Source organism: Notechis scutatus, chromosome 8 (genome assembly GCF_049901735.1).
Source record: "Notechis scutatus isolate UNSWTSFEM ecotype Mainland chromosome 8, rNotScu1.2, whole genome shotgun sequence".
NCBI classification, from domain to species: domain Eukaryota; kingdom Metazoa; phylum Chordata; class Lepidosauria; order Squamata; family Elapidae; genus Notechis; species Notechis scutatus.
This window is the reverse complement of record NC_142016.1, coordinates 12,739,844-12,765,785: the sequence shown is the minus strand read 5'-3', so window position 1 is coordinate 12,765,785 and position 25,942 is coordinate 12,739,844. Positions and strand designations below refer to the sequence as shown.

The window sequence follows — 25,942 nt, the reverse complement described above, 5'->3', positions numbered from 1 at the left end:
CTCTTGGTTCCACATCGTTTCTGGGGAGCATTGAGCCAAGCCAAGGAATGTCAAGCATGTAGTGTCTTTGGTCTCATTCCTTTAAAGCAGGGTCAGTTTGCTCTCCTCTCCCCCCCCCCCCAACTCCTCCCCACTACAGGGAAAACAGAGCCTCTGGGCTCAAGCCACATCGCCCCCTCCTCCTCCTCCTCCTCCAAACTCTGTACCCTGCCTGGCTGTTCTTAGTACGGGGAGGGCTTGGAAGGAGCACAAGGGCAGCTTGGCTCCTTCCCTTGTATCTCGGGAACAGGCTGAGTGCGTCCCTGGGGGTGGAGATTTTGCAAGGAGCCAGGAAGTTACAGAGTCTTCTGTGAGAAGGAGAGCAGCCTCCCCCCTCCTCCCTCTGCCTCTCCTCCTCCTCCTCCTCCAGCTCAGGGCTGCCTGCGGGGGCTGTCAGTCTCCTTTGATGGGAGTAAGATGGCTTCGTGGACAACATAAGAATGGTGTGCTTTGGAGAGGGAAGGAAATTGGGGAGGGGGGTGGAAGAGAGGCTGTCATCGGAACGGTGCTGCTTTCCAAAACCCTCTGTGGGTTGACTCACAGGCTCCAGGGAGGGTTATCAGCACCTGCCCCTGGAAGGGTGTTGCTGTGATTCTTGAAGAAGAAGAAAAAAATTGCAATTATTTTAGGGGAAGTCCCAGCAACCACAGATGGAAGCTTCTAGCCTTTGGCTGCAGGCCCCTTGGCTCCTGCACCGTGTTCCTTAAAGGCACAGGATCGGCCTGGAGAGCAAAGCTTGGTGACCCTCAAGCCGTTGGCTTTCTCTACATTTCTGCCCTTGTACCGGATGATTAGCAACGAGCGGCTTTTCTGAAGTGTACCCTCATTCTGCAGATGAGGTGGATGGAGCTTTAGGAGAAACTCTGCTAGGTGGCGATAGAAAATGCCCAGCGGGATGGTGTGCAAACTCTTGGCTTCTCTGCCTGGGGACGCTTGTGGTGATGGTGATAATGTTTCCCCCCCCTCCCCTGCACTAAACCTTGGCCCTTAAATTTCTGCCCGTGCTCCTCATCTCATCTCTTTGTGCAAAAAGCGTGCTGGGGGGGGAGCATAGCCGCTTCCAGGTGGAACAGCTTCTCCAGCCCAAAGTGACAGGTGGAGAAAAGGAAGGCATCTTGGTGATGTTTGTGGGAGGACTGAAATCCAGAATTAAGGGGAGGGAGATAGAATGGATTTGCGCGGGGCTGGCCGGGAACTTGGCGTAGCTGACCAAACGCTTAAACCCCACCAAGCTGTGATTCCCACTGATGCAGGTGTAAGGCTCAGATAAACAGGCACCAGCTTATCATGAGAAGTTCCCTTGCTAGCATTGGGGTGCTCACAAGGATGACAACCGTTGCCCTCCCCTGTTTTCGCAACATCCTGGGATCTGGAGCATGGCTTCCCTCCGCACATATTTTGATTGGCGCATTTGGGTTTTCCTAAGCTCCTTGGACAAGCAACAGAGGCTGGGTAATGATCTCAGACCAATTAAAGGACAAGGATCCCATGCTGACTTTGCAGTAGGACCCTGGAGGAACATCTGCACTACAAATGTGGATTGGTTTGAAGTCATTTTAATGGTCAAGCTGTTGGCCCTTCTCTCCTCTGGAACCTTGGGAAACGTAGTTTGGTATGGTGATTGAGAATCCTCCATCGGGGAGCCATACTGATGGCATTCTTAAAAGTCAACCAGTTTCCTAAAGAGAACCCATTGTGCCAAATACCAGGATGCTTAAATCAATCCAAGGTGATATATTTCAAGGCTGCAGTTTCTCCGTCTCCTCCGTTTAGGACGAAATCTAGTGGAACTTGATGATGAAGCTCACTTCGGGGCACACATGTGCCCAGCAGGGCTGTCACTTTGCCTGGCATGGGTTAGAGGGGAGGGCTGCCATTCCCGAGTCCCTACAGGGGCTTGCGGCGATGGGGGGGAGTGGGTTTTTGAGTAAGGAGAAAGGGAGGGTGTCTGCTCTGATAACAAACGTACCAATGGGCCTCTGGAGTTTCCTTTACCTCTGTGCACAAGAGGATGCATTGTGGTGATGGGTTCCTGCGTGAGCTTCCCCACATCCTTGCCAAGAGTCTGAACGCGGTGACGCCCGCCCATGGCAGCCGTAGGGCCCTGGGATGAGGTTATAGGGTGAAGGGAGGAGGGGAATGTGCTGGGGCTGTAGCGCACACACACATCTTGTGGCAAGGACGAGTGCTCCTCAGTGGTTTGAGTCTCCTGCTCTCTCAGCCTCCACCCCAGTGACTCAAACCAAGCTTCCCTTCCTAATTCCTAGCTGAGGCTAAAACCTTGATCCGGGCTGTGGCGGCAGCGATGTGTTCCTCCCTCTTCCCTCTTCCTCTTCCCTCTTCCTCTCTCTCTCTGTCCTCCTGCCATGGCTCAACTTTGAAAGCTCTCAAATGCTCCTCCACGCCTGGATAAAGGAGAGAGCAAAGGGAGTTCGGCGGATTTGCTTGCACCGCAAAAACCCATTACACCCTCCCGGCTTGCCTCTCGTCGTGGAGACTCCAGTCGGTTGTCAGCTATGGCTCCGTGCAAGGCCCTCCAAATTGGGGACGATGGGCTCTGCAGCGCTCCGGCATCCATCACGGGGGGAAAAAAAAGTCTCCTCTGTCCCCTCATTTGTGCTCAGTGCTTCAGGACAGTAATGGAGCTCATTAGTCGAGGATCGCAGGTGCCCTGGTTACCCTGCTCATCCCAGAGGGCTGTTAATGAGCAGCCCTTAACGAGCAGTGCGACTCTGCACTCTTGGTCCTTCTGAGTGCCGATTTTGAAGGCAAGGAATCCCAGAGCCTTTTTTTTTTTAAGGGGTGGGGGAAACAGAAGGGGAGGTGGTAGAATTGCCAAGCCTCAGCGACGGGGGAAGCATCGTTAGGCTCTGATTGGAAAGAGTTAAGCCTCGGCTCTTCTCTGCACACACACACACACACACACACACACACACTGCAAAGGTTACCGTGATGGGTCCTTCCTGCTCTTCTTCCCTCCCTCCCCCCCCCCCATATTTTGAGGCTGTCTTGTCCACGGCCTGCGTTTTCCATCCCGCATATGCGCTGGCAGATGGAAGCATGCTGATTTTCTCCTTGGGTTGCCAATGGCTATTTGCGCAAACAAGAGCCTGCCCTGCATCTGAGCCTGGTTTTCAGGGGGGGGGGGGAGGGCTGTCTTATTCGTGCGCGGTCACATGCCCGCTCTCTCCAAATGGGTATCCTGTCCTGCAACATGTGTGCGATGAATAAGGTGGGTGGGTGGTGCAAGAGGGACGGTGGTTCCTTCAGGCAGCGAGGTGGCTAGGGGGTCCCATTCCCCCCGGTGGTGGGGCTGCAACTGTTCCGGTGCGTTCCAGCTCCCTGTTCTTGTGGGGGAGGGGGCGCTCTGGCACCGCTCCACCTACTCCTTCTCACTGCTGTGATTGCTGTTGGCCCTGGCGGTTAAATGCTGATTGCACTTTCAGGCCTTCTGGCCTAGTTGTCTAACAGCCTGAAACCTGCAGAAAGATTGAGCAGAGACTCCCTGCCAGCAGTGCGCCTGCAGTCGGCTGATTTTCTTCCTCTCCTGCGCTGCCACTTGGCACCTGATTAGCTCAGGCTGCTTTCCTCCCAGTTGCCTTGAAACGCTGACCCCTCCCCTCCCCAAAATCTCGAACCCTTTTGTTCTTCTCCTTTCCCTCTATCCGAGTTCTCTCTCCAGCAGAGGAAGGTTGCGGGGTGTGGATGGGTGAGTGTGTGGGGGGGGGACAGACTGGATGTGGAATGGGTGGGCTGGGGTGGAGGGGGAGGAAAGGCTTGCTAAAGGAAAGGCTTGGAGCCCCATCCAATAGGTCAACCCAGAAGAAAAGTAGCGCTGTGTAAAAAACAGGAGTCCTTCTTTCTGGGCCCAAATGCCTCCTGTCCTTCCTTGGATGTGGCTGACTTCTTCCAAACAGGAAGATGCCCTTAGAACAGTGGTCGCCAACCAATGGGCCGGGGACCACTGGTGGTCCACAAGAAAATTTTGGTGGTCCGCAGAGAAATGTCCCCCCCCCCCAAAGCACCTCCCAAAGCAATTAACCCAAGTTGTGCGGGAACACAAGGCTGCGCCACCCACATGGCCCATGGGAACACAAGGCTTGTGTTGCTTGCATTGTGAACAACACGAAGTAGTGGGGGAGGGGAAGGGAGTGGGGAGACTTGTCCCTCTCACTCCATGTGCCTGGCCTGGCCACTGGGCTGCTTCTTTCTGCTTCTTTCTTCTGCTTTTGGTTGCACGCAAGGAAAGCAGCAAAAGTCTTTCTTTCTCTCCCCCAAACTCCACCAGAAATGAGTCTTTGGGACCCTGCAAGGCCTCCTGCTCCAAGAGGCTGCACCGGTGCAAGAAGTCTCACAAAGACTCATTTCTGGAGGAGTTTGGGGGAGAGAAAGAAAGACTTCTGCTGCTTTCCTTGCATGAAGCCAAAAGTCTCTCTCTCTCTCTCTCTCTCTCTCTCTCTCTCTCTCTCTCTCTCTCTCTCTCTCTCTCTCTCTCTCTCTCTCTCTCCCTCCTCCCTCCCTCCCTCTCCCCTCTCCTCCCTCTCCTGAGAACGGAGCTGGAGACGGTATCCTGCAATCCCAAATAAAGAATGATCAATCGGTAGGAAAACGGGGTGGGGAATTTTCTTGCAGACTTTTTTTGGGATTTTCCCAGGGTCTCTGGTCCGCGGGATTTAACCTCATGAGTTTGGTGGTCCCTGAGGTCCAAAAGGTTGGCGACCCGTGCCTTAGAAGATGCAGTTTAACGCAGTGAACCTTGTTTTCTTTTATGGGTAGCCCTTGTTTAGTGACTGCCTCATTTAGTGACCGTTCAAAGCGGCAACAAAAAAAGCAACTACCAGAAACGCCTGTGTTTGCAGCCTCTTCGCAAGCCTGTGAAGCGGAAGGAAGAGCATAAGCAGAATCGCGGATCCACTTAGGGAGCGCTTCGCTTAACAACTCACTTACCGATCCTAATTGTGGTTGTTAGATGAGAACGACCTAAATTTCTTGCCCTCGTGCTGGTTGGGGGTAGATTGTTGTGCAAATACTTATCTACAAGGGGTGGAAGGGCGGTTTGTCTCTTTCAGAAGAGCTTGGTTGTGTATTGTTACAGTTTTCCACAACCTTCTGCAATCCTGCAACACGTGAATGCAACATCCAGAATTCTCAGTAATGGATCCATGTTGGCTGGGAAGTCCTAGGACGGTGTGTGTGTCCAACCTTGGTTACTTTAAGACTTTGGGCTTCAACTCTCATGGCCGACTGGGGAATTCTGGGAGTTGAAGTCCACAAGTTTCCACGGCTAGACCTTCCTGTTCTAGGAGTTGAGTCTTGTGCATCCAAAGGGTGCCTGCCCAGAGGGTAAAAGCCTGATTGGAGCTTGTCCCTTATTGCTTTTGCTGACACCTGCATCCTTTCCTACCATTGTTTAATTCTGAAGCAGGGAGGGGAATCTGGACTTTCTTTCCGCATGGAGTTTAAAGGACAGATAGATGTTTATGCAAACTAGCCAACTGTGCACAAATCCTTGATGTGTTGGTTGGAAGCAGTTTGTCTGAGTCTAGAATTTGGGGCTTTATGTAGATCAGGGGTGTCCAACCTTGGCAACTTTAAGACTTGTGGACTTCAACTCCCAGAATTCCTCAGCCAGCTTTGCTGGCTGAGGAATTCTGGGAGTTGAAGTCCACAAGTCTTAAAGTTGCCAAGGTTGGACACCCCTGATGTAGATAGAATGTGGGAGGTTGTGGCCCAGCATCGGAGCACAACTGCACAAAGGTATGGGAATGAGTAGGGAGACAGAGAGGGCTGGAGGAAATGAAGGCACTCTTCAGTTTCACTGGGAACCTGAAAAATCACCTTGCTCGATGCCACTGTAAATAAGGGGTGTTTTTTGTGATTTATTTTTAAATCAGAGGGTTTTTTTTTTAAAAAAATGGGAGAGATGGAGGGAGAAGAGGGAAGGAAAGGAGGAGAAAGAAAAAGGGAGAAAGAGATGGAGGGAGGGAGAGAGAAAGAAAGAGAGAGAGGAAAGAAGGAAGGAAGAAAAGGAAAGAAGGAAGGGTGGGAAAGCGAGAGACAAAGAGAGAAAGAAAAAGAAAGAAAGGGTTATAGTTTTTTTCATTTTATATACACTACACTAAAGCAGCGTTTGATTTTAAGACTGTGAACTTGAACGTCCCAGGCTGGGGGATTCTGGAACTGACGTCCATATATTGTAAAGTTGTGCCAAGATTGACCAATGCTACACTAGAGGCTAAACATAGGGTGATTTCCACATCATGCTTAATTATCTCCCCAAATTGTGGTGGTGAGAAAGAACTGCAGGTGGGGAGGAATATCTCTCTTATTCCATTTTGAGCTCCTGAAGTAAAAGTGGAGTACAAATTTAATTAAAATAGTTCAGCAGAGAATGCCCTCCCTCATACATTACAGCCTTGGTAACAAGGAAGGTTTTGGTTTCATGGTTTGTTAACTATTAGTAACAGCTAAGGGTGGAGGCTGACTGTGGGGTGCTTACTAATTCTTCCCATGGCAAATCTGATTGGACCGTCATCTGCATGGAGTTCAGTATATGGTTAATAAATCACCCCAGGGGTAATGCTGCACACAAGCCAAGAATGGAAAGTGCATTGCTTTGCATTGATTCTAAACAACAGGAGCTGCTTTGTGCTGGGGGAAAGATAAAGATCGCCCATTCTGAGGTTAAACAGCATGTGTGAACAGGTTCTTGCTGGCTGGGTTCATACATCACACTTCAGACATAATGTGATTTGCTTGCTTTTGACCTAACGTCTTATATAATAAGCCCAATCTTCGTGGTTTGTTCAAGATAAAGGGTAAAGGTTTCTCTGGACCAATCCTATCTTACTCTAGCGGGCAGTTTCCTTGCTGAGGGAGCCAGCATTGTCCAAAGATAGCTCCATGATCATGTGGCCAGCATGACTATATGCCATTTAAGCACATGGAACACTGTTACCTTCCCACCTACCAATAGCAATAGCAGTTCGACTTATATATGCTGCTTCACAGTGCTTTACCGCCCTCTCCAAGTGGTTTACAGAGTCAGCCTATTGCCCCCAACAATCTGGATCCTCATTTTACCAACCTTGGAAGGATGGAAGGATGGGTCAACCTTGAGCCGGTAGGACTTGAACTGCCAAACTGGCAGTTCACTGGCAATCAGCAGTCAGCAGAAGTAGCCTGCAGTACTGCACTCTAGCCACTGCACTACCACGGCTCCTAAGTGGTACCTGTTTATCTACTTGCATTTGCAAGGTTGGGGCAAGTAACGAGCTCGCCCAATCACCCGGTACTTGGGTCTTGAACTGCCAACCTTATGGTTGATAAGCCCAGCATTTTAACTGCTAGGTGCCCCCCTTGGTTTGTTCCTAACGGAGGTTAAAACGAGGCCTGGCTTGGCTCAATTCAGCAGTTATTGATTGACAGATCTGTTTGGGAAGAATACAAGGTTATTATTCTGGCCCTCTAAGGGTTTGCATTTGCTGATTTTTGGTCCTCTTAAACGTAGCATTTCCCTTGTTTTATTTGTCATGGCAACCCATTTGCTACCTTAAACATAATAGCAAATAAATAAATGAGGGAGAAGGAGCATGTGTTCACAGATCCTCATAACATCTAAGTGAAGTTCGCATCTTATTGTCTCAGTCAAGACTCAGTCCTCTTTTTAAATGAACAATTGCATTTGAAGTTACAGTGGCACTGAAAAAAGTTGACTTTACGACCGTTTTTCACACTTACGATGGTGGCAGCCTCCTCATGGTCATGCGATCAAAATTCAGGTACTTGGCAACTGACTCATAGTTATGACGGTTGCAGTGTTACACGATCCCTTTTTGTGACCTTCTGACAAGCAAAGTCAATGGGGAAAATGGATTCACTTAACAGCCCTACTGCTCACTTAACGACTGTGGCAAGAAAGGTCATAAAATGGGGCAAAACACACTGGACAACTGTTTCGCTTAGCAGCATGAATTTTGGGATCAGTTGTGATCATAAGTCAAGGATTACCTGTAATTCCTATACCATGCTTTACAAATTATAACACTGGGTTCAGGCAACACAGAGCAGCATCGCACATTTGCCGCTGGGTTCCTAAACCAGGATTTTAATTTTTTTTAAAAAGCTATTTTTTGATATATATTTTTTTAAAAGAAGGCATTTGGGTGGAAGAGAAAGACGTTATAAACTTCTTCCTGAGCCGAGTGACCAGCAAGGTGTTCCCAGGGCTGAGTTGCAGGAGGCTCCATGCTACATCTTGCCACAGTTAACCACAAAGCTGCATGGGTGGTCTTGCCCTATTTTAGTGCCCTCCAGCACTCTGAGCTCTGCAACATTTTCTTGCGTTTGTGTGATTAACATTTTTTAAAACTCAACCAAGCAGCTCCGGTTCGGGTTTTTTTTTTTTTTTTTGCTCTCACGGAGAAACGTTGGAAATTACCTAAAACCGTGTGGGATGCTCCACTCCGTGCATCTTTGCTTGGGAACGAGTGTTTACTTTGTTCGGTTGGACTCGGGCGTGTTGCAAGCTGCCTGCCATCAAGGCAGCTCTGTGGTTCATCTCACTTGGCACTGTTTGTGGAGGAGACCGAGGCTGCCCCGAAGAGCTTTAGGCCAGGGGTGTCAAACTCAATTTCATTGAGGGCCGCATCAGGGGATGTGTTTGATCTTGGGGCGGGGGCGGTTTGCTGGTCAGCTTGTCACTTGTGTCAGAGGTGACTGTGGTGGCCCAAGTGCTCTGCTGGTGGAAACGGGCTCCCGAGCTCGTTTTCAGCTACAGTGGCCTCCTGCAACCCTCTGCCAGTGAAAACGGAATTTGGGAGTGCCGCCCATGGCCCTCCCAAGCTCCGTTTTCACTGGCAGAGGCACCATGGGCCAGTCATTTGCTATTTCCAGGGTGGACCCTTGGGCCAGATCTAAGCACCCTGCAGGCTGAATCCGGTCCCCAGGCCTTGAGTTTGACACTCCTGCTTTAGGCGGACTGAGATCTTCAGAAGGTGGAGTAAAGAGGCTGGGTGGGCAGAGTCAGTCATCGGTCCAAGATTATTTTTATTTTGAGTGGGGAGAGTTTTTAAAACGTTTTGTGGGTGGGTGGTGGGAATCCCGGTCAATAATGACCCCCGCCTTTTCCAGATGGAAAGAAGTCCCAACAAAATTTTGGAAATAGCTCCTCTTCTCCCTCCATTTGCTGACTTCTTCCTGTCTCTCCTGCACCTTCAAATGATGAGGATTTCATTGATTAATAATTGAGAATTTTCATTTGATGGAATTGGTTGTAAGCATTTTATTCTTTATCCTCCCATCACCAACTTGAACGATCAGGTTTGCCAATTGCACAGGGGCAGATAGGACAGCACTCCCAGAGGGTTAACGTCATTGCCCAGAAGATCATGGGTTGCCCTCTCCCCTCTTTGGAAGAGCTTTATTAGCTCCCGCTGCCTTAAGAAAATTCAAAACATTCTCAAAGATCCATCTCATCCTGGGCACCCTTTTTTTGAACTGTTACCATCTGGCAGACGGTACAGGATAATAAAAACAAGGACAAATAGGCTGAAAAACAGCTTCTATCCCAGGGCAGTAACTCTATTGAATTCTACTGCATAGTGAATGCCATATCAGGGGTTTTCAATTCAATGTATAGAATGTGAAGGATGTGTGTTTGTGTTTATTTTCAGTCAGAATGTACACTGAAGACGGTATTTAATTTTGTTGTACGAGGTGCGATGACAATAAGCTAAACTAAACAGTCACGAGCCTCACAATTTTGTTGATGACCTTCCTCCTAAGACACGCAGCCTCCCAAAAGGTAATATTAAATAATTTAAAATCTGTCAAATTACGTGGCTATTCATGGTACATGAGAGGTAGGGAGGCCGAGATTAAGAGGACTGGGACCAATGTATTTTTATTTTCTTTTTAATTGTTCCTCTTAAGCAGAATGTCTGACCAACAGCTCCATTCAAAGGAGACCAACACTTCCAACTCTTATTTTTGTGTTTCCACTTATTTGTTACATTTACATTCAAACATTACATTTTTAAAAAGCGAATGGTGAAATGCAATATTAAAAAAGCAAACTAAAATGCATATCCCTGTGCAAGTCAAATAAGTGCATATAATAAAAGCAACTAGTTGATACATCATTAAATAAGATACTGCCTAAAACCCAGAGCAGCAGAACAAACAAATAGTTGTATCATCTTGGAGTGGAAGAAGTCATGTATGAATCTACTGGATAAATTTCCAAATGACTGATAATTGCTAACAAATGACCCCAATATTTAATAATGTGTTTCTTCCCCTTTTGACTTACACTCACAGCTAAATTTTAGGGAAGAAAAAAAAGATGTTTAGGAGAAAAGACTAGAAACTCTTCATTTCTCATGTTCCAGATTCTTGCCGCTACAAAACTAAAGTCCTATACTATGAATTCTAAGGGTGACTTCTCATCCAGCACATGTAAAATCAAATATGGTTTGCCTACTTAAATTTTAGGGTAGGGTAGGAACCCAGCTAACTGATTGAAGCTCATTTAATAATCATCATCATTTTAGCCATTGTCTATCCACTGCACGATGAAGGCCTCTTCTGGATGTTTCCAACCAATATATCCTGAGCTTTCATTTAATAAACCAATTCTAAGCAAAACATGATTTGGGTAAGTTTTTAACTAAACTCTAGCAGGTTGTCCTTGGGCTTTCATTAAAAGATTTGTCAAACTAACCTCACCACCATCCTCACCAGTATATATCAGGGGTCTCCAAACTTGGCAACGTTAAGACTTGTGGACTTCAACTCCCAAAATTCTCCAGCCAGCTGACTGGAGAATTCTGAGAGTTGAAGTCCACAAGTCTTAATGTTGCCAAGTTTGGAGACCTCTGCCCTATATCATATAGTATATATGTGTGTGCCTTCAATTTAAATTCAGCTCTTAAAGGCTACATGGTGACATTCAAATTATTTTTTTGGCAACAATATGGGAGTTATTTTTTTAAACTTTCCAATCTAGCCTAAAAACCCACTTTGGTGTAATGGTTAAGACACCGGGATATCAGTTGGGAGACTGTGGGGTTCTAATTCCATTTTAGGCATGGAGCCAGCTGAGTGACCTTGGGTCAGTCACTCACTCTCAGCCCTAAAAAAAGAGAAGGCAATGGCAAATGATTTCTGAAAGCTTGCCAAGGAAACTCCAGGCAATCACGAGAATCAATAGCAATAGCACTTAGACTTATATACTGCTTCACAGTGCTTTACAGCCCTCTCTGAGTGATTTACAGAATCAGCACATTGCCCCCAACAATCTGGATCCTCATTTTACCCACCTCGGAAGGATAGGAGGCTGTGTCAACCTTGAGCCAGATGAGATTCAAACTGCCAAATTGCAGGCAGCGGGCAGTTAGCAGAAGGAGCCTGCAGTACTGCACTGCAACCACTGCGTCACCGTGGCTCTTAAATAAAAACAGTGAATCAACACTGAGTTTGAATCTACAATCATATAATCTAGCCTATTCCCCTGATGTAATGGTGGTCTTCCATGAAAGCTCAACTGGAGGTCCAGGACTGAGAATCTATGTCAGTCAAGAGCTCCAGAGTTTGGGAAGAACCACTAGGCTATGTTATTGTCAAAGAGACCTCAAATGTTGGTGGAACTGAATGAAGATAAACAACTGAACAAATTCCTACAGGAGACATTAGTCCTTCCGGTGACATCAACACAAGCCACTTGAGTCTTCACAGGTTGTAATCAGTACTTTCACTCAGAAGCAGAGTTTCTAATTGGCTCTACTCAATGGTCTGCCTGTAGCCTTCTGAACTAAGAGAATTTTTCAAATTATCTTGAAAGGCAGCCACACGTATTGCTTTTATTTATATAGCCCTCTCTTTCAAGCATCTTATTACCTTTTATTACCTCTGGATATTTACCTTTGGGGGGGGGCTCAGTCTTTTAGGAAGGAGGACATCAACAAAGTTTTGAGGCTTGTGACTACACAGATGATTTCCATAAAGCACTAAGCCAGAAGTCTCCAAACTTGGCAACTTTAAGTCTTGTGGACTTCAATTCCCAGAATTCCTCAGCTGAGCTTTGCTGGCTGGGGAATTCTGGGAGTTGAAGTCCACAAGTCTTCAAGTTGTCAAGTTTGGGAACCCCTGCACTAAGCCATAACACTTTGCTTAGTTATTTGTTACTCATTATTTGTTGGAGAGGTCATACTGTCTGAGTTCACACAACATGCTTTACCAACCATGCAAGCCAACCATGTTATGGTTTAATATGTTCTTTGAACCAATCTAGAGAATATGTCACAGTACCAGCAGTTAGTATAAACAAGATATGAATCTTTATCACCAAATTAGGCTGTCTTGGGAACTAGTTGGTATAAAGAAAACAATCCTATCAGCTGCTAAAAACTTAAATATCTAAATCTAAGAGTGAATCCTGGAGTCCAGCTAACCATAACACATGTTTAAAGAGGGATTGCAACTTCATCCAAGACAGACAACATAGACATGGGACACAATTGCCATTTTTTACAACTACTTGTTGTAGTATCAGCTGAGCCTTTTCAAGAGAGGGATACTCACATTTGTAGTAGAACTCACTTCTGCTTAAGAATCTTGTCCATGTTTGCAGATTCTGCACTTTGGAAAGCATCCATTTCTATTGGACGTGCAGATTCTGACGGAGCAAACATTAGGTCTGCAGGAGCCATGGCATTTAAAAGCAGAATGGATCAAACCAATCTGGAAATGTCTCTTACGCTCTGCTACCATCTTGAGAATCCAGATGCAGTATTCCCAGCCATATGAAAAAGTTTTGGCTTTTTTGCTTTTTTGGTATAGAACCAGAGCAGCATTCCTTTTCTGCCATTATATGGTGGAATCTCTAGCTAAATTGGAGGGAGGTGTTAAGAGGGGGGCCTAGCTTAGAGTCCTTGCAGTGCAGAAAGTAGCATAGGCCTGACTTCCCCCTAGAATCCCTGAAGCCTTATCTGGCCATTCTCAAGGGAATGTGGTAAGACTGGTGAGATTCTTGTAACACAGATGACTAACAATAAAGCTTCTGCTTGAGACTATTTACGAATGGTTCTGGTTGCTTATGCCCAACACTATATGTGAAATGGAACCTGGTCAGATGCCTCCTATATTTTGCACCGATATTTTTAGCTATTGTCCCGTTCTATGAGAGTGGGATGGATGGTTCTAGTAAATGGTCAATGCTTGTTCAGGAGTCATTACAACTGATCTCCGGATATTAGATCACAATGGCTTTCAACCATGGTGAGACAATCTTCAGGAAAAGTTGAAGGAAACCATGTGGATCTCTAATTGACCAGGCGGGGACCATCCTTAGTGGGTGGTGGCCCCTGTTCTATGGTTAGAACCTTGAAAACTCAGTGAATTCTAAACCAAGCTGCCCGTGGCCTTCCAAAATCTTTAGCATGGCTTCCAAATTCCCACCAAAGTATGATTTTTAATGCAAAGGAGGAAAAAAATCAATGCATGGGATGAATGAACATGAGCTCTATTTAATCAACTTTAATGCATCAAGATAAAGTTATATTAAATCCAGTGTAGTTTCCTGTTCCTACTTTGGGGAAATGTGAGCCCCATCACTCTGCTGAGAGACCGTATATGGCCCTTGTCTCAAAATGAAACAAATAAATAAACAAATAAGGAAATAATCCCAACTCCTGTCCTGTTCATTCTGCAACCATGCCACTTTCTTCAAGGGCATCTCTTGAGATGCCATATGGCTTTTTAGCACAACTAGAAGCTCTCAGAGCAGGTGTGAAAAGTGGACAGGTCACAAAAGGCTCAACATTTCCTTATATGTTTAATATGTGGCACTGAATGGTGTGAGAGAAAGAGGTCAAGTGAAAAAGAAGCATAGAGGTATTTCAGAGCAATTCATTACTTTTTAAAATTTCATCCTAAGGTTATCACTTTGGGTATGTTGGTTTGGTTCGGGTTTTTTTTTTTTTTTAACTTTTTGGCAAGATATATCAGATGCAGATCTTCTTGGGACACAAGGGCAATATAGAGAGGTTAAAAAAGTTGCGCATTAACACAAGACATTAGTAAGTCAGTAGGAAGGAAGCAGATTGTGGAAGACTACTCAGTTGTATTATTTTCTTCTCGAAGTTTTCTTGAGTTGATCCAACGCACCAGAGCTAAAACTAGGCTGAAAATACTAGAATACCACAAAGAGTCATTACAACCGTGGGATATTAGATTAGAACATTGCACTAAAGCCTAGTTTGTTTCACTAAAAACCATTTGATTGGATGGCGGGATGGTAACCCATAAACCGTAGCTTTGTGGGTTCCTTGGTGCTCTCCGAGCTTCAGCGGTTCAACCCTAAGCTACAAATACTCCCTCCTACCCACACTGCAGTTTGTAGACCTGGAGGGCTGGATTGATATACAAATAGTCCTTGATTTATGACTGCAATGGAGCCTGCAGAGACCCAGTGGTGGTGGGAAAAGCCTGCAGGGAGCTGGCATGGTGGAATGAGAAGATAGGATGTTGCTGCACCATCTCTGCAGTTGTTCCTAAGGACAGTGGACATAACATCAAACCAAATTGTATGTAGCCTTTGGGGTTTGTCGTAACTTCAAATGGTCAGTAAGCTACTGGTCATAAGTCAAGCATTACCTGTTTGCCGCTTTGCTAGAAACCCACAAACCACATGATAACCCAGGGCTGTGTGTTTGTCCAGTCAAGGTATGGACCAAGCATTGACCGTCTCTCTCAGCTTGTCTTCTCCTCTAAAAAGGGGAACACGTGTTGCAATGGAGTGTTAGAAAAATGAAAGAGCTCTCTTAAGCAATGAGGTGGCTCCTGGGATACTGACTTTTCCGCGTGAGGTACAAACCTTCCGATGGTTGGTGCTAGCAAGCCTTTCTCAACTGCGCCTCGTTTATCCACACCTTCCCTCTTTCCACTCCTCTCTTCTCCATCTCCCCTTCCCCCCACACACCGTTTACGCCTCTAATTAGCACACTTGGCTATTCCAGGCTAACGCTTGGCCTCGGGTTATCTCCTTGGCCTGGGATTAATAGCGAATCTGGGATTTTCTGGGGTTGCTAGGTGGGGGCAGCGGCTGGCCGCCATGTCAGCAGTTGGTGTGCTGCCTTCTGGAAACAAGACTTCGGCCTTGCAGCTCTGTGGCATGGCCGCATCTTGAGGGACCCACCGAGTTGGAAGATGCCTGTTTTGTACTGCCATATCCAGAGAAAGCCACGTGTCTTCTCCTTTCCAGATCTTTCTCCACTCCCAGGCGTGAAGAAAGAAAAGAAAGGATCTGGCAGGCAGGTCAGACTGTAGCTCTGGGCAGGCATTTCTGCGATCAAAGGGGATTTTATGTGGAATGTCTGTGTCAGTTTAAGCACCGTGTGGGGGAGATTGAATTTGCTGCAGCAGGCAGTTGGGGGGGGGGGCTGAGTGAGAACGGCTCTCCTTGCTCCGTCCTCTCTGGATTCATGGCCACTTCCTGACCTTTAATGATTCTGTTCTTGGGGAGAGACGGCCTGCTCAGCTGCAGAAAGGGGCACGGAGCTGTGCCCTTTGTCTCGGCAAGTCAGTGATGAAACAGAAGGCAGGGGGCTCTCGCAACTACCCAGCTGCACACTTGGTATTGCTGCACACTTTGGTGGGGCTGGGGGAGCAGAATTCATGCCCACCAACCTCCAGCGACCCTCTTCCTAAATGCCAGCATGCACTGACACCAGCTGGGATGAAGCCAACAAAAATCTGCTAGCTGTAGACTACGTTCTTTCTTTGTTACTACGTTTATCTCCTGCCTGTTCTCTTCGAAGGTCGAGGTGGCATACGTTGAGCTGGGACATCTCACCTCATTGTATCCCTACAACGGTCATCGAGACTGATTGGTCTCATGTGCCTCCATGAGCTTTGGGATCAAACGAAGGCCTCAATCAGGATGTTCCCAATCCCAATCCAAAATCTTAACACCAACAATACCTTGGTTGCCTCATTAGAAGATAAGCAGTATTGGTGATGTCCATGTTTCGAATGCCCAAAGGAACTAATGAATCTATCCTGCACGAAGAAAGACATCATGGTCATGATCTATGCCCTAGTAATAACCAGGATTCATAGCTGTGGCGCTTTCATATGTCAAGCTGCTTTGAAAATAACTTGAAAACTGCAGATAGTCAGAATGCAGTCATTAAATTACTAATTATGATTGCCTATGAAAAGCATATACCAATATTTTGATATGTTGGTTGGCCTTGGCCTGTCTCCAGAGTCCAACATTGATATATTTCCCACCTTTATTATAACTCAATAGGCATGAGTTAGGATGGAAGCATGCAGTGGTGGGATTCAAATTTTTTTTTACTACCAGTTCTGTAGGCATGGCTTGGTGGGCGTGGCTTGATGGGCGTGGCAGGGGAAGGATATTGCAAAATCCCCATTCCCTCCCCACCCCACTAACCTGCTTTCCAGCTCCGTTCTCCTGTGCAGGGCAACCAAAGAAGACCCAGCCGATCAGCTGGGACTCGGGAGGCAGAAAATAGATGGGGGCGGGGCCAGTCAGAGGTGGGATTTTCCCGTTCTCCAAACTACTCAAAATGTCTGCTACCGGTTCTCCAGAACTGGTCAGAACCTGCTGAATATCACCTCTGGAAGCATGCCTAATACTCTTCCCTTCTCCTATTTACCCCATAACAACAACCCTGTGAAGTGAGGTAGGCTGAGAAAGAGTGACTGGCTCAAAGTCACCTAGCCCTTTTTCATGCATGAGATGTGACTAGAACTCACAGCCTCCTCCTTCACCACTGCACCAAAATGGCTCTGGTTTTTGGAAGCCATTGTCCCTTGTTGTCTTCTTCCTAGAGCTGAGAGAAAGGGATTGGCCCAAAGTCACCTGCCCAACATACTACAGCAAGGGTCACCAAAGTTGGCAACTTTAAGACTTGTGAACTTCAACTCCCAGAATTCCCCAGCCATCATGATTGACTGGGGAATTCTGAGAGTTGGTCTACACATCTTAAAAGTTGCTGAGATTGAAAAATACTGGATTATAAGGTGGTTTAGAGACCACTACTAGTGTCTGAGTAGGAGTTTTGTGAAGAAAACAAAACTATCCTAAGTTGCATTTGCATAGCATTTGTCAATATTTTGGGGCCAAATTATCACTAGAATTAAGGCATGGATGGCTTTTGCTGATGAGCCAAAACAGTATCTTAAGTATCCACAGCTTAGTTCCCTACATACTTCCTCTCTCAGTTCTTTCGCACAGCATTGATAATAGAAAAGCATTCTTATTTAAAGAAGATTAAGTTAAAAAAAAAATATTTTGGGGTATCCATTCTCCCAGGAGGGCATACGCACAAAACCACTGAACCTGGTAACTGAAGAGAGAGTATGTGAATCTTTGCCATAGAATTAATGTAAAAAAACAAACTGCTTTCTATAAAATGATGCTAGAAATGAGAAATAGGTTGCAGAAATCATTTATCTGAAGACAAATGGATTGGTGACATGTGCGTTTAAGCAGGTCAATAGCATCCCCATGTGTGGATTTAAGGAAAAATCACTAAGGGTTTATATTTATGGGTTTTCATTTGATAAGGAACAAGCAAAAGGAGATAATGAGAGATGCTAGATAAGCAGGTATTCAAACTCCTTACAGATGTGGTGGTTAAGGTCATCAGAGTATGTTTTTTCGCTTAAGAAACGTCCTTTCTCTTTTAAAGATTGGACGGTAACACTTCCAACAAGTTGGTGATTGAACAGTTTCATCTATGATAAACCATGGATTGTTTGAGGCATAGAGTAAGTCACGGTGACTGGATTCATGCAACAGCACCAAGCCATAAAGCATGATTTCAACCACTGTGACTAGGTTCAGCCACCATATTAAGCAATCAGCAAAAAGGCACTTTTTATTGTGTTAATGCAGGTTGATCCAATGAATTAACACCCTGGAATAATGTTTCTATTTGTACTGTCATCTCAGCAGCTCTTGGAAAGTTCTAGGATGCTCCCTGAAATCAACTTTCCACCTGATAGGGTCTAATTTGAATGTCCACAGGCGATTCCCCATATTCTACCAATATGTTTCTTAATTAGTGACCTGGCTTGAACACAGGCTGTTACTCCTCTCCATTCTCATTTGTGCTCTCTTTGACATCTTAACCTGATGAAAAAAAATCATTGAGTTTGGCTATGTATAACTCTGAAATCATTTTTGGGAGTTTCTTTTATGGCCTACGTGCAACAGTTAACTTTGCTTTTAAAAAATAAATAAATCAAATAAAATTAGACCTCTTTTTAAACTGGGCAACATTTAGACGTGAAGATTTCAGCCACCTAGCATGTGCCCATCCTCGAAAAAGTATGAAAAACACGGATGTAAATAGAACGTTGATGTTCTCTAAACTGAAATCGGTTGATTTGAGGAGCGTAGAATGCATACAGTGGGTCCATTCTTTGTCTTTTCTGTGATTTACAAAATGGTGTAGACTATTCCAGGTAGTCCTTGACTTATGGCCATAATTGGAAGCAGGATATCCATTGCTGAGCAAGACCACGGGGCTGGTGAAACAGTCATAAGTGCAAGGACCCCATTATAAGTCACGTTTTTCAACAATGTTGTAAGTCTCTGCTTGAATGGTCCTAAACCAAAGACTACAACGACTTCCTCCTTGGTGCAAGTCTACTAAAACTACTTCCTGCAGATGGAAAGGTTTACATCAAGGAGAAAGACAGACTCTCTAATTAATTCTGTGGTGTGAAGAAAATAGTGTGGTTGGCGTATGCCAGATACATATGACATATGAGAGCCCCATTTTTAATTGTATGGTTTCCGTAGTAGCTTGCTACTTTTAGCCCAATTCTTGTTTTTTTTTCCACTCCCAGGTGGTGGAGGATGTGAAGAAACCTGGAGGATCTCCTTCACAGAACCAGGTATTTGTTTTTTTAAAATTATTTAACCTTTATTGAAATTTGAAACATTAAAATACAAATAAATTTAAAAACAACTTTTTACAAATCTCAATCTTCTTTGACAGTACTAAAATATCTTGGTTATATATATACATTTCCATACATTTCTAGTTATTCATATACATATCTATATCTGCTTATGATCTGTACATTTCTTATTCCTGTTATCTATCCATTGATACCAATTTTTCCAAACTGTGTAATATTCCAAGTCTTCCTTGTCCTTTAATTCTAAAGTGAGTTTATCCATTTCTGCACAATCTAAAATCTTTTGGATTACTAAACCATCTGTTAGTATAGTGACCATTTTCCAGCACTGTGCGAGTGCAAGCCTCGCTGCTGTGGTTATGTGTAAAATCAAATATTTTTTAGGGCATTTCCCCTTAATAATCCCCAAAAGAAACAATTCTGGCTTCAATTCTATTCAGCAATGTGTAATTCTGTTTAACCATTTTTGTATTTTAATCCAGTACTTTTTTTTTTTTTTAACTTCCGGGCAAAGCCAGGCATTTGTTGATCACCCTGCTTCTCAGATGCATCAGGTCCCCCGACTACCCGAACTGTGCCTTATTTACAAGAAGGGCTTGCTTAGGCAGATGCCACTTCCTGTTTCACTGGTTAGAGAGGCTTTGGGGCAGAGATGACAACCCTCTGGGGAGGGAGATAAAGAAGCCCAATGAATAAGTCCTTTTGCTGCTTAAATGCAGCAGGTCTTGAGACTTTGCTAACGATCTCTTGGCGCTGTCCTGAGATTTCAAGGTGGGACGTAGTTGCTATGCTGTTCAACACGCTTGGCTAGTCCAAGCCTTACCTGAGCTGGAAGCCAGGTCTGAGCAAATGGGGCTTCCTCCTCGGACCCACAAGTTCGTGGGTCAGGGAAGTTGTAGCTCAGTGGTCCCTATTCTTCCCATTGCTGCCTGCAATATTTTGTCCCCAGGATCCAAGTTTGGCTGCCAAGGAGTTAATATCTTTCCCTGCAGCACACAGGTGTATCCGGAACATGGAGGGCTCTGTGTGTGTGTGTGTGTGTGTGTGTGTGTGTGTGTGTAAATGAGGGGGGGCGGAGAAGAGACCAAGGGAGGCAGTCAGTGCTGGGAACAGGGAAAGGGGGGAGTTGTGTATCTGCTTTACAGCAGTCTCTTTGTGTCCCTTGCACATCATTAGTGAGTCAAAAGCACTGAGGGGAAAATAACCTGGTGGAGCTGGAATTAACCCCGTGGCAGCTGATGGATGGCAGCAGTGGGTGGAAAAAGGATCCAGGCTTGCTTCTGCAGGTTTATGACTGGTTGTAGATGGAAGGGAGTGGGGAGGGAAAGCCGGTTGCTCTTAAGAAGGAGGCTGAGAGGGTGTGTGTGTGTGTGTGTGTGTGTGTGTGTGGTATTGGGGGGGGGAAGCAAGGTTGGAGAAATGAGTTTAGCTCATCAATCAGAGGCGCCCAGCCTTTACCCCACCCTCTTTCTTCATCTGCCACCAAATTTGGCTTCCTTGCCAGCCCACTGATGCTTGTTGGGCGTAATGAGCTGCTATAGCATGACCCAAGATTAGAGGCGTCACAGGGTTGGTTGTGTGTGTGGGGAGGGGGGGGGTAGAGAGGCGGTCACGCTAGTCCTGCCTTCCCTTAACATCTGTCCCTTCAACACACACACACACACACACACACACAAACACACACATCCTTCTGGCTTCTCTGTTTCTGCTGTGTTCAAAGGGGCTGTGCAATCCGAAAATTGGCCCCGAGAGAGATAAGAGGGTATGCTGAAGGCTTGTTTACCAGGCTGTAGGGCACAGCCAGTCTGACAAGTCCTTCCTAGCAAAATGCCCAGCTGTGCAGAGGTGTGTGCGTGTGTGTGTGTGCGTGTGTGTGTGTGCACGCATGCGTTTCTAGGGGAGATCTCGGAACCCAAGATTGCCTTTGTTGGAGAATCCTCCAAGTCTTTTAGAGCAGGGCTCTCCAACGTTGGCAGCTTTAAGACTTGTGGACTTCAACTCCCAGAATTCCTCAGCCAGCAAAGAGGAATTCTGGGAGTTGAAGTCCACAAGTCTTAAAGTTCCCAACCTTGGAGAGTCCTGCTCTAGAGTTCCAGGTGCTGGGTGCAATAAAAAAAAAAGGCAGATTTCATCCCCTTCCCACAGTAGTTTTGGCAACATCCCCCCCAGTGCGATAATCCTTGCTTGAAAATAGGGTGGTGGTCCTTCAGTGCTTCATGTGCGCCCACCCACCCACCCCCTTCTCTTTTAAGGACCCAGCTGAAATCCTAATCTGCTGTCATACTGCAGCCAACTGGGTGGCAGCTAATTGTAGTGTCCCCAGCAGCAGATTACAGTTTTAAAGCGAGGAATAAGCAGCAGGAAGAGATGAGCTCTTAAAGCAACCACATCTCCTGTTTTTTTAGATAGGCAACTTTTCTTTTGATTATTAATATAATTAAGAAGCTGGTAAGACAGAAAACACAGGAAGTGTTTGCGGGAGGTCAGAGAACCTGCTCTGGGCTGGGTGAAGAGGGGTTGAAAGGAAGGAAGAATTTGGTGGTGCTGTTACGCCTTCCTGTTGTGAGATTCCTCCTCCCCTCACCGCTGGATTTCCCCCTGGCCTCAGGTTTCCTTTGCTCCGGTTTTTGCCCTCTTTCTCACAATCCTCTTCTGCCCCATTATAGGCTCTCTGGGGATTGTATGTCTCATTCTGTCGGTGTAAAGGGGCTACGATGGGACTGGGATACTTCGCTCACTTTTTATACAAAAGATGCACATGAGACAATAAGTGTCACAACCTGGAGTCCACTGTTTTTAATTGTGACCATTGAGCGATCACATTGAATCGCATGATTGCAAGGATCCCGTTGCAATAAACAAAGACACACGCTCAATTTTTGCAGCTACTAAGATTGCTGGACGAGCAGGCACAAAAACAGCCAGGGAAGTGATTGAAGCCTGGGAAACGAGACCCTCGTCAATCAACAGGAAGCGCGGATTTACCCCCAGTTTATCAAGTACTTAGGAGTCTAGGGCTTGGCAGCACAAGGAAACAACTCCTCAATCTACATCTAAAAAACTACATACAACAGGCATCATATAAATACCACACACACGCAACAGCCTAAAGCACACAGAGAAGTTCCCTGAGGATGGCTCCAGCATGAGTGGTGACCGACACAGGCTGCATCTTGCAATGTTGTCTTCCTCTGTCCTGCAAGGAATAGGGTCCTTTTTCAAGGGGAATCCTCTTACTAATGAAACAGGTGCATGTTGAGACTTCCTACCAGCCTAGATCAACGTCAGATGCTGTGGGGCCCCTAAATTACAGCCTTACATTGCTGCGTTAATCTCAGGGGATCCCACAAGCTCCCTACGCTTCCCTCCAATCTCTCTATAAGGCAGCTAGCTAGCTAGCTCCGTGTAAGGATTGGTGTGCTGCAGGGGTCAGCTTCACCCTCTGTGAAAGGCCCTTTGTGTAGTGAGTACAAGCTGGGTCCTACGTCCCTAGCCAGTCTTACAACGCGATTCCCTAGGTTATGCCCCTGCTTCAGGACTGTCCCCCATTTGGAAAACACTTTTGTTCGGAGACGGGGTGGGGAGTGAATCGATCTGCACCTGCATTTGTGCTGATTTCTGGACGTGAATACTCCAGCAGCTTAGTAATAAGGAGGCTCTTGACTCCCAGGGTATTATGGTATTCCACACCCTTCTGTGTACATTGCCGTAGCTGGGTTCCAAAACAAAGTGGGCTGTTTTGCTAAAAGAATATTTTCTTTTGAAACTTGCCGTTTTATTTATTTGCTTTAAAAGGGCCATTTCTCTCGGACTCATCCACCCTGTAGGGTTTTTTTTTTTTTTGGGGGGAAATACACAACTACAAAGCTTGACGTAATGGAACACAGTCACGGCGATAGGACAAAAAAAAAAAAAAAAAGGAGATGGAAATCTCCACGCACGGAAGGGATTTAGTTCTGCAATATTTCATGCTCAATATTTTCATTCCCTTTTGGGGATGGGTTACTGGGTGACGTCCCCACAAACCTTTGCCATTTTTTTTTTTTTTTTGCTGAGGCACATGGAGAGTGTTGAAAGCAGGAGGGGGAGCTAAGCTGATGTGCATGAATAAAAAAAAAATAGTTGGAAAATAAGAATTTGCTTATATACAAAAGCATCCCCCAGCTACTGAAACAGTTTCTGATGTCCTTATGATCCTTTTCAGCTGGATTGCCTTTGTATTGTGGATCTGCTGGGCGTAGACTTCATTTGCTAGTAAATGCATAAAATAGATAAACAAGTGTATTTAATAACAGTATTGGTTTGTGCGGGTTTTTAAAAAAATATTACATTCTGACTTTAAAAGTTTTTTGCTATGATTTATTACATTTATAAGAAGTTCTCAACTTATGACAGGCCCACTCAGTGAACATTCAAAGTTCTGATGGGTTTACCTAGAGGCTACTTATGATCTGGATTCAAAGTTCTGACGGTTGGGCCTCTCTGCAGTCACCTGAGACATTTTTTGAGACGCTTTGGGTGCTCACCAACCATTCCACAAATACAGCTGTTTGCAGTGTCCTGTGGTCCCACGGCTGCATTTTGCCCAAAACTGGCATTTATATCCTGTTTGTAGCAAAACCATGTCCATAACGAACCATCGGTTTGCTTAATGGTTGCTTCAAGAAAAGATAAAAAAATTGAGTCAGCCACATGAAGAACTTACTTTATGATCATCACGAATTACAATTGTGACGGGAAGGCTCCATTACAGTCGCAACTTGAGGACTACCTGTAAAACTCACCTTTTTTTTTTTTTAAAAGAACGAAATCTGTACACATATGTCTCATCCCATTTTAACCCCCTTGCAAGATAGGTTAGACCAGGGGTGTCCAAGCTTGGCAACTTTAAGACTTGTGGACTTCAACTCCCAGAATTCCTCAGCCAGCTTTGTGAAGTCCACAAGTCTTAAAGTTGCCAAGGTTGGACACCCCTGGGTTAGACTGAGAGTTAATAATATCCATTGCCAGAACATGTGGAAATTGGAGTCTCCTGCAATCTAATCTGATATTCCAACCATCCCACCTGAGGGCTTCCTGAATCTTTTTCAGAGCAGTTTTAGTTAGAAACATAAGTTGGGTTCAGTGGCTGGTGGAGTCTGGGAACTGAAGTCCATGCATCTTAAAGTGCTAAAGTTGAGAAATGCTGGGCTACAGAGTTTGGAATTCTCTATGTTGTAGGGACCTGATTAATTATCTTAGGATACTGTATGGATCAGGCCAACAAGTTAAGGTAAAATGTGATTCGAGCTGGGCTTTAGATCTGAATTGGAAAAGGTGTTTCCAAATGTACATGAAGCCCCTGTGTTTCATTGAAGCAGCTGCATCATTTTCCAAGATCCCAGGTTTAATTGTTTGGGGATGGCATGTTATATGAATACAAGTACTCCTCAACTTACAACTGCAGTTGAGTCCAACGTTTCTGTTGCTGAGACTTTTGTTAAGTGACATTAATGAGACATTTGCCTCATTTTATGACCTTTCTTGCAACAGTTGTTGAGCGAATCAGTGCCGTTTTTAACTTAAACAAAAATGGTTGTTGAGTGAATATGGCTTCCTCCTTGACTTGGCTTGTCAGAAGTTTGCAAAAGAGGATCCCATGGCCTGGGACATACTGCCAAACATCCTAAATATGAGCCAGTTGCCAAGCGTCTGAATTTTGATTCGCGAGCGACGGAATGCTTCAACGGTCATAAGCGCAAAATTCAGTCGTAAGTTACTTTTTCAGTGCCACTGTAACTTCAAATGGTCACTAAACGAACTAGTGTAAGTCAAGGACCACCTGTGCAGTTGGTTCCAGTTTCTATCGCTGCACCTATTCTATGAATTGGCCTCCCCCCACCCACCCCAGGAGTTAGTCTCTTCTCCTGACTCTGTCAGGAAGGCAGCTCAAAACAAAAGCCTTCCAAGAGAATTGAATGCTCACCAATGTACGTTTTGTATAATGTATTTCTCAAATTATTTTTCTTCCTATTTTTTTTTTTACTATGCTACCGCGGATAGTTTTATTACTTGGTGCTGGATTTGATTTGTATGCACTGAATCATTTCTGACTCCCAGAGGCTTACAACACCCAGGGTTCAGCAGCATATACATCAATCTACAACCTCGATTGACGGTTCATGGATTGTGTGAACTAGGGGTGGGAGTTCTACCAGTTCGCACCTATTTGCTAGAACCAGTTGTTAACATTCTAAGCAGTTCGGAGAACTGGTTGTTAGAAGAAATTACTGGCCTAATCCTGTAAGGAAGGCAGGAAGGAAACATTCTGGTGTTGCTTACAGAAACTGCCTCTCCGTTAACCCTTATTACGTTCTTGGCAGGACTAGACTTCCTGTCTCTGGAACTTCTCTGGGGTTTTCCCCCCTCCTTTGCTGATACTTTGCTTGTGTGGAGTGATCATTCAAAGTTACAATGGCACTGAAAAAAAGTGACTTATGACCATTTTTCACACTTACGACTGTTGCAGCATCCCCACAGTCATGAGAGGCCAGGCGAGGAGATGTGTGCCTCGATGTGAGAGATGTTGGGTTAGCCACACCCAGCCAATAACATGACCACCAAACCATGTCCACCCAGTCATATGATCACCGAGCCACGCCCACCACCTAAGCCACACCCACAGAACCGGTTGTTAAAAATTTTGAATCCCACCCTTGGCACTGCTTCCTGCCTGGAAAACTGCTCTTTTGAACCTCTGCACAAGTTTTGAGCGGACAAACTTGTTTGAAACATTTGCTGGAAGAGGAACGGCTTGCCGAATTCATCGCTTGATGCTCCGAGCTGTTTTTCCCTTGGAGCTGAGGTCTGAACTGGCTAACAAACTTACTTGGCAAAACAAGGACAACATCCTGTTTTCCTTAAATCGGGTTGAGTGTTCCCTCTTCTGTGCATGCGTTCC

General features: G+C 45.5%; 1 protein-coding gene across 7 annotated transcripts in view; it reads left to right on the top strand.

The window, feature by feature from the left end:
• The window catches only part of AHDC1 (AT-hook DNA binding motif containing 1), a 269,420-nt gene that overhangs the window by 35,555 nt on the left and 207,923 nt on the right, over positions 1-25,942 (top strand). For 6 of the 7 annotated variants that reach the window (XR_015750451.1, XR_015750450.1, XR_015750452.1 and 3 more), the window contains exon 2: positions 18,928-18,975. Coding sequence is in view for 1 of the 7 variants with exons in the window: in XM_087970680.1 (XP_087826806.1) it covers positions 18,928-18,975 (48 nt within the window). In the remaining 6 variants the exon portion in view is untranslated. Of the gene's footprint in view, positions 1-18,927; positions 18,976-25,942 lie in introns of those variants that run through there. The other variant, XR_015750454.1, reaches the window with a different exon arrangement.